This window comes from Mustela lutreola, chromosome 12 (genome assembly GCF_030435805.1).
Source record: "Mustela lutreola isolate mMusLut2 chromosome 12, mMusLut2.pri, whole genome shotgun sequence".
In the NCBI taxonomy this organism is placed as follows: domain Eukaryota; kingdom Metazoa; phylum Chordata; class Mammalia; order Carnivora; family Mustelidae; genus Mustela; species Mustela lutreola.
The window spans coordinates 35,447,013-35,459,872 of NC_081301.1; the positions used below are offsets into that span (position 1 = coordinate 35,447,013).

General features: G+C 36.7%; 1 protein-coding gene across 2 annotated transcripts in view; it reads right to left on the reverse strand.

Annotated features, from left to right (window-relative positions):
* Positions 1-12,860, reverse strand: part of RECK (reversion inducing cysteine rich protein with kazal motifs) — a 75,790-nt gene that overhangs the window by 50,834 nt on the left and 12,096 nt on the right. Inside the window, exons 2-6 of one of the 2 annotated variants that reach the window (XM_059142550.1) lie at positions 12,370-12,428; positions 8,276-8,350; positions 7,297-7,333; positions 5,728-5,813; positions 4,012-4,059 (exon numbers count right to left, since the gene is read on the reverse strand). In XM_059142550.1, coding sequence (XP_058998533.1) covers positions 4,012-4,059; positions 5,728-5,813; positions 7,297-7,333; positions 8,276-8,350; positions 12,370-12,428 — 305 coding nt within the window. Of the gene's footprint in view, positions 1-2,765; positions 2,868-4,011; positions 4,060-5,727; positions 5,814-7,296; positions 7,334-8,275; positions 8,351-12,369; positions 12,429-12,860 lie in introns of those variants that run through there. The other variant, XM_059142551.1, reaches the window with a different exon arrangement.

Consider the following 12,860-nt stretch of genomic DNA (forward strand, 5'->3'; position numbering starts at 1 on the left):
ATTGAAAATGACACTTCTGAAAAGAATATAAAGAGAAACATAGAAAAGGATCTGTGAAAGAAAGAAGAAACAAAAATGTATAAGTCTGATAAAAGTCTGTAGCACTGTATTTCAGTGGCTCACTCAGCAAATGAAAATGGTATTTATATTTATGACCACTATGTTATATGAATGGCAGCCTGACATAAAGGTAGAATTCATGAACCCAAAACTAAAATTTGTGTCACCACTCTACAGCCATTGCCAAGTCTCTGGAAATTAATCAGCCTCACTTAACGTTTATCCTGACATTCAAGAAAAAAAACTATGAACAATAAAATTCTTTTTTTAATCACCATTAAAATAGTTAATCACCAAGAAAATATTTTCAGCCAATTGCAGACAAAAACTATGTAAAAAAACTTATACTAGATGTCTCACAATTCACAGAAAACACAACTTAGTTTGTACCTTGGCTCTAATGAGGCAGTGTGTGCAGACTCATATAGTTTGCTGATGGTGCTCTAACAGGTGGTGTGTGCTAGTATGGCTTGGTGATGGTTTACAGCCAGCAGCTGTTCAGCTGGTGCCTTCTAGCTGTTGAATATTTTCACTATCATTCCTGATTCTAGTATCACACATCTACAAATCCATGTGGCCTCACCAATATTTCTAGGTGGGCCAAGGACCACACCTGTGAAAATGCATGGAGAATCCAGAACTGAGCGTGTCTATAACACCTGAACATGTCCTTGTGTCAGAGTTATCAAGCTATTGGTTGATAAAGGTAGCTCTAATAAAAAGTGTGATTCTGAAAAAATACTCATCAGTACCGAAGGAAGTACTCTTTCTTTGGTACAGGTCAGAAAAAGAACTGCAGAGTTGGGAGATCATCAGCCAAATCTCCCATCCATTGCAAAAATCCCTCCTACAATATGTGAATCCAGTAAACCTCTGCTTGACCATTTCCACTGAAAGGAAGTTAGTTCTCTTTTCTTGGAACATCTCATTCCAACAGTCTCATTCAACACAGGTAGGGTCCTTCTAATTGGTATCTGGAGCTCTTCTAGGTCCCTAAAAAAGCAATTTCAAAATCCAGCTCTCCTCTTTTTTTCAACACTTTATCTTTCATCAAGTTTTCTTTAACTCTCAAGGTCTAAGGGTTACTTCACAGTTGACTTGGGCATGATCTCTCATCTCCTCTTTGGTCCTGTTTTCTAATTACCTTTGAGATACAGGTTATTATATTTAAAAACACCAATACTCAGTATCTCTCCATTTCTTTAAACTCCCTTTACAACATATATGCTTCACAACATATATGTTGTGCATATATGTTTGCACAAGCCCTATTTTTAATTCACAGTCTTTTTACCAAAGTATGCCAATCCTTTCAGGCCTTTCTCCTTTGCAAAGTTTCCCCTGATAAACCCCAACGTGCTCACTCTGCTTTCTGATTTCCCTGATTTTCCTGATTCTGATTTCCCTGATTTCCTCATGTGTGTTGTATATATTTCAGTTCTATACTCAGATACAATTCTTTAGTATTTGAAGTTAAATTATAAGTAACTGAGCTAGAATTCTAAGTTAGGTAAAACTCCAAAGTTTATGCTTTCTATTATATAAAACTGTCTCTTACATTCAATAAATAATTGATTTGTATAAGAAAAGGAACCAGATGCTATAAAATCAGACATAACAATGCTCTACAATTAACTGCTTTATCTTAGTTTGGTTGGAACAAAACAGAATTTTAAATGGCATTAACATTTTTAAACTTTATTCATTTAAGTACATTTCTCAGGAAATGCCCTCAAAAGGGCTTCTGCAGCAGCTTTCCAGTAAAGACAAACATTAGCTCCTCCAAATAAAATTACTCACTCTCTGAATATCTAATCAAGCTTCATAAAACCATCCTGCAGGGTAAATGCTAACCCCTGTAACTGTAAGCCTAAAGTAACAGCTTACACATCTGGAAGTTCACTCCAGGGATCACTCTCAGTGTTAAGGAAAAGAGACTGAAAGCCTAGTTTTATAAATTATACTTTGTAGATAAACAACCAGTCCAATTAAAATAGGTTGCATTACACTGTATTTACCCTATTCACTTCATAACAAATAGTCATAGTCTTTGGACTAGACTTCAACAATCATGAGAGTGAATGTTATTTGGGGTTTATAATGCAGAACCCTCCTTCGGCATTCAAGTGCTCTTGTCTGTCTTTTTTTTTTTTTTTTTTTTAAAGATTTTATTTATTTATTTGACAGAGAGAAATCACAAGTAGATGGATAGGCAGGCAGAGAGAGAGAGAGAGGGAAGCAGGCTCCCTGCTGAGCAGAGAGCCCGATGCGGGACTCGATCCCAGGACCCTGAGATCATGACCTGAGCCGAAGGCAGTGGCTTAACCCACTGAGCCACCCAGGCGCCCCAACTGTCTGTCTTTTATTTCTAAGTAATACATAAGAAATCAAATTGAGCCTTGAATTATCTTGAATAATTTATAGAGTCAGTTTTTAACAGATTTATATTCCATATGTAAATTTGTAATATAATGTATATTATATATGTAATACAGATGTATATTACGTATGTAAATTACATATGTAAATTTTTCATATATATCATACTACATATATGTATTTTACATATATATGTAAAAGAGCCCCCTTGGCATGTAGATTTTTGGAAAATAGTTGCTTAATTCTAGGCCAATAAGGGAGGACAGACTGGGAAAAGTAAACTATCCTTAGTATTTCTCTGATAGGACAGTGTTTATCTCTCTTACCTTTCCTGTCCCGTCCTTCATCAACACATACTGGCAGACTTCCTAGGGCAATGCAGAAATCCAGACAAGAGAAGGAAGCACACTAAAATAATGGAGGACAGGCTACAGGAGATGGACAGTGTCAGACATCATGTGGGAGAAAAGAAGGAATTATCACAGTTAGCCACTTTGTTCAAGAGAAACTAAAACTAGTTATTTCAAAGGTAGAGAGATAAGGAAAAAAAAAGAAAGATCTTTTATTTCTTTGCAGCAAGGCTCCTTTTAATAAGAACAGAGAAGAGTTGCTGTTATTCTGGAAATGTGTTCAGAGAGACAGATATAACTTAGCAAATAGTACAAAGGGACAAAAGATAAATAAGATTTTTCCAATTTAAAAACATTAATCAAGAGATATAATTATAGACATCGAGAAAAGATAAAAAAGGTAGAACTATAATCTAGAAGGTATTAAGAGAACTGTTTTTTCTTTTCCAAGAGAATACAGACTATTAAAAGCAAAGGAATCCCAATGTTTATAGGTAAAAATGATGAATGAGGCATATGCATGTAAGTACCCTTAACTGCACAGTCTCAACGCTATGAAGAACAATTATGTCACATTTAACAATGGAGTTCTAAAAATTGAAGAAAGTAGTCCAGTGAGGAGCTTTTTCACATCAGGGACAATCCTCTGTAAGAATTTGCATGATGTGAAATATCTCCTCTACGCCTCCCCTAGGAACCACCCATTTAGAGACAAGAGTCCTTCAGATTTAATTCAGACTTTGTAATTTAGTACTTTTCCTGCCAAATGCAAGAGCTAGCAAAGTTTGAAGCTACTCACACTAGCAGTGTGATTTTGTTTCTTTCAATTAGAGATAGTTTATAAAGATGGATACCTGGATGGGTCAATGTATAGGAAAAGAGGCAAAAAAGGACATGGAACCTAGGAAAAACTACTGCACAAACTTGGATACAATCAGCTGCTATTATGAATACATTATAGGTTAAAGCCTCTATGTGATGTAGGCATTTCTTAAAAAAAATTTTTTTTTAACTTTTAAGATCTTATTTTCTTAACTCATGTATAGCTAATAGGGCATTTCGTTCAATTTCAACAAATCGATTAATGTCATGACATTTCTAAACAAGGTAAAGTAAAAGGCAGTTTAATGCAAGAATGAATTCATTTTTAAATTTTAATGGTTTTATTGATTCTGATTATATTTGAATTATCTAATCCAAATTTGTTAAATAAAATGCATACCTCATATTCTTTTCTGCAAACTTTGGAAATATCATTTTTTGAAGATGCCTGAAAGATAAAAAGTTTCTCCATTAATTTATTACACATGCTAGTCAATACAGAACAAAAAGAATATACATTAATATGTTACTTGCTGGTATGATATAAGGAAAATCTTACGCTCCAATACTTAAAAGTTCACAAAATACAACAAACAAATTTCAGGCACGTTCTTTAAAACAAATATCAGCCCCAGAACCTACCCGATATGCTAAAACTTCACTCTTTTATGGCTTTAATCTCACATAATAACAGGGTTCTTTTGTTGTTTCAGAAACTAGATGACTCTGAAGGAAATGTAAATCAGAGAACTTTTTTCTTAGTTGAATTTCACTTTGTGGCAAATTTTCTTGTGAAGCTCTGCCAGGGCATTTATATTCTGCTTATTCTTTAACACTTTATATTCTAAATTCTCATACTGATTTATGAGTCAATCTCCTCAGAAAAGATCCACATGTAATGGACGGAGCAACTAAAGAGGGAAAGGTTATGCCAGGCAAGTAAAAAAAGTTATTTTTAGGGGCGCCTGGGTGGCTCAGTGGTTTGGGCTGCTGCCTTCGGCTTCGGTCATGATCTCGGGGTCCTGGGATCGAGCCCCGCATCAGGCTCTCTGCTCCGCAGGAAGCCTGCTTCCCTCTCTCTCTCTCTCTCTCTCTCTGCCTGCCTCTCTGCCTACTTGTGATCTCTGTCTGTCAAATAAATAAATAAAATCTAAAAAAAAAAAAAAAAAGTTATTTTTATGTAATTCTCTTTATGTCCCCCTAGACCCATTACAGTTCAAATCCTCTGCAACTCAGCTTCATCTCAACTGCAACTTCAGCTTCATCTGCTGGAGCAGAGCAGCTGATTGCTAGGCTGTGTGCTGCTCAGTGAGCTTTGCTCAGGCTAAATAGTACAGTGGTCTGAATGAAAGTAAAGGTGCCACCATGTCTCAAGGACTCTGGGCCAGAGACCAGTCATTAAAAGAAGAAAATAAGAGAAGGCTTTCGAGCTGTGGTTTCCAGTCCACCTAAATTTCCCAGTTACATCTACTCTCACCATTTGGGAGTATGAGCAGCTAGGAGACCAGTTTTCCCATAGCACTCTGAGAAACCACACACAGTGAAATTTCACTGTGTGAAAATACACACAGTGAAGAAGAGCTCAGGGGCCTAACTTGAATTGGACCAGAGATCTATCCAATCAAAGAGAAGTCATAGTTCACTGCTGGAGTCGTGCTCACCTTAGGAGCAGAGAAGGGATATAAAAACATGATCAGGATAAACTCTGAACATGATAAAAGAGAGAAGGAAAGATGAAAGCTAAATAAGCCAACTGAGTCATCTGCTCTCATCCGAGCATACTCTAAATTTATACAAACATTTGTAGTCACTCAGCATGGACTAAGTATCACCACAGGCAGAATACAAAAGGCTTCAGTTCCTATAATATTCTTTCTTCTCTCTTGCATGGCTAAGAGAAGAAAGAATAAGAAAAGGCTGAAGGTCTTACATGCAGCAGCCATAACTGAGAAAGCAGCAAGTCTAAAAGGAAGTGGTCTACGTAAGAAATACTAAATGGGCAACTTTTATGGGTCACCTCTCCAAAGGTATGAAGTGGGCAAAGTCCAAGACATACACAAAGCTAATACTCACACTGTATGCCACGCAGTTTATGAGTCGGACTGCCCAGTATTACCTGCTTGCATGCCTGTCGACACTCCAAGGTAATAGCCAGTTCACAGCAGCCTAAGCCAACCCAGCCATCAGACTTCTTAAAGACACCTTAAAAAACAAAATATTCAAATGTTTTGGTCATAAGCAGTAACAAACATAAATGGCATGCCAAACTGGTTCGCCGATCTTACTAAAAGTCAAAGCAGGTGTCCATAGGAAAATTAGCTGAGATAGCAGGGCCTCAAATTTATTAAGGCCCTCCTCCCACCATTACTTCCAATGCTGTCAGTCTTCTCAGAGCCCCCACAACATAATTATCAGGTGCTTTGTTTTTTCTTTTCTCTCTGCCCACCCTAAACTCTCTTTACATCATTCTCACTCTTGGGTAGACAGTGTCTCTAGAGGACACATAGGTTAAGGAAAGCAAGAAGAGGCCTCCTCACTTTACAACTGTGAATCTGAGGCTAAGCTTCCAATTTAACTTAACATGCAAACAAAAAAGGGCATAAGGATTATTACATTCAAAATAGTGGGGTGCCTGGGTGGCTCAGTGGGTTAAAGCCTCTGCTTTTGGCTCTGGTCATAATCCCAGGGTCCTGGGATCGAGCCCCACATCAGGTTCTCCACTCAGCAGGGATCTGCTTCCCCGCCTCTCTCTCTGCCTGCCTCTCTGCCTACTTGTGACTTTGTCCCTGGACAGAGTCAATGGGGTTAAAAAGAAAAAGCAATCAAAGATAACTTGAGAGATTCCAGTCCAGTGTCATTCACAAGACAGGGATTTATGAGTCTGTTTTTTTTTTTTTTTTTTTTTTTTTTTTAAGATTTATTTATTTATTTGACAAACAGAGAGATCACAAGTAGGTAGAAAGGCAGACAGAGGGCCGAGCAGAGAGCCCGATGTGGGGCTCGATCCCAGGACCTGGAGATCATGACCTGAGCTGAAGGCAGAGGCTTAACCACTGAGACACCCAAGCACCCCTCTGAGTTTGGTTTTAAATTTATACTTCAGATGTTACCAGGATGCAGAGATCCATCCTGGTGCTGTGTCTAGAAGTTGTGAGTGACAACTTAGATTTGAAGGCTGTCTTCCCGAGGCTGACTAGTTAACAGTTCTGGGAAGGAAAGCAATTACCAGGTAAGTGTGGAGAGAGAAGAGAAGAGGACCACACACATGAAAAACCAAGGTCTTTAATGGGGAGAGGGAAGTGGAGAGGGAAGGCAGGAGAGGATAAGGTCATGCATGAGGCCAAGGTGGAGTCATAAGGATGTAGCAGTCACAGTACCAGGTGCTGCAGGGCAGTCAAAGGGAGTGAATACTGAGAAAAGTCCGTATGATTTTAAGTATCGTGAGATCCTAGTGCTCTTTCAAAGACCAGTTTCACTAGAATGGAAGAAGTAGAGACAAGAATATAGTCAATGATTGAGTGAATGAGAATAAACTATACATCTGAAAATTTGGGTGACTACAAGAAAGTGAAGATAGGAATTCAAGGGAATACATTACGATTCAGGACTATGACAAAGATTTTACAATCACAAAATAAGTTTTTAAAGATAAAGTGCTAAATAAATGTTATACTTCTTTGCTTACCTGGCAAAGATGAATTCATACAACTCCAAATTTCAACCTAAAATTGTAATCACCAAAAAGCTTTTATATAACCAGTTCCTAAATATGATAATTTATACAGAAATTATGTACAGCTAATTTGATTATGTTTGTTTCTATGTAGTCAGTGTTCTTAGACTATATGAGTATCAAGCAGCTATTGAAGGAAGAAAAAATAAAACTGAGATGCAAAAATATTGCTCGCTGTCTTCCCATCTAAGAGCACTAACAATGAGTCTGGGTACTCAGGATGCTTATTGGAATCACTGTTTCTAATCATAAAGACAGAAGTGTCTATAGAGCAAGTAAAGGTAAATGTAACTGTCAGAATTTTTTGATCAAGTTTTCACCCCTCATATAATGCAAGTCACCACATCTAAAAAGTCTGTCTCATGTAAGTTCATATTCTGTAGTCTGGCCCACCAGTGTCCTGAACACTGAGGATGGATCAAGCACTGTAAAGATTTTTAAGTTACATGATTCAGACATACAAGCAATATATCTACAATACACCAAAAACTGGGAAGATAGGAATAATGAGAAGTCACACATTTCCCCTTATCCCAAATTTAACTTTTCAAATTCAAAATAAATGTAAGATATAGTTATTATGGTTTTCATAATATTATCAAAATAATGTTATCTAATAACAATATCTAAGAACATTATCAAAATAAGTAAAATTCCAAATTCCAAATAAAAGGTTATTATGAAATTTAAAGACTGTAATACATTTATATTTAGTATTATTTTTATACCTACATCATAGGATAAACAATAAAAGATGAAAAGCAATATTCTACCTAGCAATTTGTGTGATGATCTTTTTAAAATACCTAGTTAAATCTAACATTTTAATCTGGTCACAAACCCAAATCATTTTGAAAATTTTCCTGAATCTAGAAGTTAACTCATTAGATGGCTTCATTTAGACAAAAGATTTAAGTTAAACAAAACCTACCATTGTTTCAGGGCAATAATCTGGGGCTCGCTGTAACAGATGCTTTAGTCGGGATTCACTTTTTGAGGAGAATATCTATTTAAAAAAAAAAAAGTTTTTGTGGCATTTTTCTGCAAGAAATAAGATGATGTAAAATTTGTCCTCTATACTTATCAGTTGTCTATTTTCCAACTTCCTTTTATAAGTGGGAAACCTTTGGAAAGATCTAAATTAAGCTGAGGTAACATCTCTTAAAAGTTGGTTAGTTTGGCAAATAATCAAGAAAGTTCATATATGCAAGTCTAGACCTTTTCTAATGACCAAAAATGGAAAAAACCATGCTACCAAATCTGTTGGAGGACAAAGGAGAAAAAGAAGAAAACAGAAAAGAAAAAAAGATAAGTTTATTCTAAACCGTTCTACAAACCGCTGTTAGTCAACTGACAACAATGTAAAACAGATTATGTCTTACTCTTGTTAGTGAACAACAAGTCTATGAATAGCATTACAGCATAAACTTCCATAAAATACCATTAAATAGAGACAAAGCCATTTTTAATAAAGATGCTGAGGAGGTGACCAGTTCATTCACCAGGCTAACTGGTGGCTCTCTTCCAAACAGAATTTTAATTACTACAATTACAACTTGATGTCTCAGTAAATTATAAGCCATTATATATGGGATAGAACTTCATGGTTACCTGCAAATAGTTAAGACTGTGAAATCCATGAATGCTAAGGGCAATGAAAAAGGATTTATCTCCAGTTAGACTGTCAGTCTTACAGTTTTTCTCCCAAACTACCAAATATAGTTAATATGTGACAAGAGCTAGAATATCACCATTTTGCAACCATTAGTGAATTATGCATTTAGGCAATTATCAATAATGATTATCAATAATGACTATAATGTTAATTTCAAAAAGAAGCAATCAGACACAGTTAACATTATGAGTAAGACCTGCTGAACTAATAAACAAAACCAAAATAAAGCAAAACCTAACCTGAATCAGATCAAGCTTCTGGACCTGTCTTGTTAGGTTACTATTAGCCTTGTGTGGTTATCTAAATTTAACCTTAAATCAATTATGATTAAATAAAATTTAAAATTCAGTTTCCCAAACTTTTTCTCTTTCTTCTCGACCTCTTTAAACACATTCTTTTTTTTTTAACTTTTAATTTTTTAAAAAATTAACATATAATGTATTGTTTCAGGGGTACAGGTCTGTGAATCATCAGTCTTACATAATTCATAGTGCTCACCATAGCACACACCTTCCCCAATGTCCATCATCCAGCCACGCTATCCCTCTCACCCTGCTACTCTCCAGCAACCCTCAGTTTGTTTCCTGAGATTAAGAGTCTCTAATGGTTTGTCTCCCTCCCTGGTCCCATCATGTTTCATTTTTCCCTCCCTTTCCCCTACGACCCGCACCCTGCCTCTCAAATTCCTCAGAGAGATCATATGATAATTCTTTTTCTCTGACTGACTTATTTCACTCAGTTTAATACCCTCTAGTTCCAACCACGTCATTGCAAATGTCAAGATTTGGGGTTTTTTGATGGCTGCATAGTATTCCACTGTGTATGTATGTGTATGTGTGTATATACCACATCTTCCTTATCCATTCATCTGTCTTTAAACACATTTCAAATGTTCACTTGACACATGTAGCTAGTGGCTACCATAGTGGATCACACAGATATAGAATATAGAATATTTTCATCACTGCAGAAAGCTCTATTGGATAGCTCTGCTCTAAATCTACCTACCAATTACTAAGCAATATAGAGGACAGGGGAACAAAATAAATGATACCATGGAGTGGCAAATAGCATAATTCAGATTGTGAGAAACTCTACAGGATAAACGGCCAGATTTATTCACCAAATAAGCAAAGTCAGGAAAGCAGTGCTTTAGCTCCCTTATGATGATACCATCTAAGAGCCATTTTTGCTTTTAAAAGCTGGATCCTACAACCCTACCAGCCTCAATCTCAGAATGATTGTATGTCCTAATGCCCTGCTAGATGGATAAACTGATGGTCTATAGAATGCATTCCCCTGGGAATGGCTATAGCATACCAGCCAGCCACGTGGACTACAACTCAGCCATACATAGGAATGAACTATGGATTCACATATAACATGTACGAATTTGAAACACATTATGCTGACAGAGCTGTATTCAAAAGGCTACATTTATATGGCATTTTGAAAAAGGGACAGAAAATAAATCAGTGGTTTCCAGGGGAGGGGCCGGGGGAGAGGAAGGGCTTGTTTACACTGTGGCACAGGAGAATTTGGGAGGAGTTGATAAAATTGGTGTATTATGGTGTTAGTTACATAATCAAAACCGTACATTAAAAAGCATGGATTTTACTTAAAAAAAAAAAAAAAAAGCTATTGTTCTGATAATACATTTGCAGAAAACTTAATCTGCTATAGTGTTTTGACATGAATTATGTACTTACATGAGCTGAGTCGCTATCTTGTTTTATAATTAAAAAGAGTGTTTTGCAAAATCTTTCTAAATTCAAAAAACTGTTTGAGGGGGTACCTGGGTGGTTCAGTTGGCTGAGCAGCTAAGTCTTGGTTTTAGCTCAGGTTGTGGGATCCAGCCCCTAACCCCCCATCATACCCCACACTCAGCAAGGAGTCTGCTCTGCCCCTCCCTCCCCCTCTGCCTCTCTTGCCCACCTCCCCTGCTCATGAATGCATGAGCTCTCTCTCTCAAATAAATAAATAAAATTTTTATAAATAAATAAATAAACTCCTAACATTGTTTGAGAGAAGTTTTAATTCCAGTTAGGTAGCTCTCTAAATTCTAGGAAGTAACAAAATATACATTATTGAAAACTCTTCAAAAGATACTCAAGGTCAGGGCTCCTGGGTGGCTCAGTGGGTTAAGCCTCTACCTTCAGCTCAGGTTATGATCTCAGGATCCTGGGATTGAGCCCCAAATCGGGCTCTTTGCTCAGCAGGGAGCCTGCTTCCCTCTCTCTCTGCTTGCCTCTCTGCCTACTTGTGATCTCTCTCTATCAAATAAATAAATAAAAATCTTTAAAAAGAAAAAAAAAAAGATACTGGAGGCCATTTGTTCTCAAGTGCCAACACCAGAACTGCACAACCAAGGTGATGAAAGAAAGTAAAGACTTTATGCACAGGTATTGTCTCAGTGGAACTTAAGAGGCTCAATCAGAAAAATTCAAACCTACAGAAAAGTTTCAAGAATAGTATAGGACACTCACATAGTCTTCATCTAGTTACTCATTATTAACATTTTGCAACACTTGCTTTAACTCTCTCTACATATACAGATATTATTGCTATTTTGATGAAACGTTTTAGGATTCATTATAGATATGGTCATTCATTCTAATTCCCAGCAACTATCTCCCAAGAAAAAGGACACTATCCTATGTCACTGTCATACAATCACCAAATTTAGGATCATAGCACTGATTCATTATTATTATAGCTCATATTCAAATTTCACCAATTTAGCCAATAATGTCCTTTACAGCAATTTATTTTTTAAAATTCCAGGATACAGTCCAAGACTGGATATTGCATTTAGTTGTCATATAGCTGTAGTTCCCTTTAATCTGCAAGTTTCTTAACCCTGACAACTTTGAAGAGTACTGGCTATTGTTTTGAGGAATATCCCTCAATCTTGATTTGCCCTATTGTTTCCTCATGATTCAGGTTATGTTTTTTTTTTTTAAGATTTTATTTATTTATCTGACAGACAGAGGTCACCAGTAGGCACAGAGGCAGGCAAAGAGAGAGAGGGGGAGTCAGTCTCCCTGCTGAGCAGAGAACCCAATGCAGGGCTCGATCTCAGGACCCTGGGGATCATGACCTGAGCCGAAGGCAATGGCTTTAACCCACTGAGCCACCCAGGCGCCCCTGGGTTATGTATTTTTGACAGGAATGCTACTTAAGATGCTGTGCTTCATTTCAGTGCATTATGTCAGCAGACACATATTAATTTTTTCCATTATTGGTGATGTGAACTGTGATGACTTGGTTAAGGTGCTGTCCAGCAGATTTCTCCAAAACTATACTTAATAAACAGTCACATAACCTCAACAATTATTATGTAAGCTTACCTGTTCACATACATCATGGCACATCTGATTATCCTTTGAATGATTACAACACAGTGCACCTAAGAGAAAAAATAAACACCAGATGTTGCCCACTGTTAAATAAACAAGACTATTAAACTAAATCCAATGGCTACAAAAAATATTTTTTCAACAGATTATTATTATTATTATTTTAACTTAACAAACATTTACAAACCAAGGACAGTGCTGTCTGAGCACATGGTCCCTGCCCTCAAGAATCTTGCAGGCTAATAACGGAGACTGTCATGTGTACTTTCTATGCACCAGAATTTTACTAAGTTTGCTTTAAGCATGATCTCATTCAATCCTTATAATTACCTTATAGGCTATATTCTATTCTTATATCTACAATGTATGACTAAGTGATTTAAAAAAAGGTAGTAAATTTTGTTTGGGATATGTTAAATTTAAGGCCTATAGGACATCCAGATGGAATAGCAGTGAAGTCAGAAATCTAAACCTGGATTGCA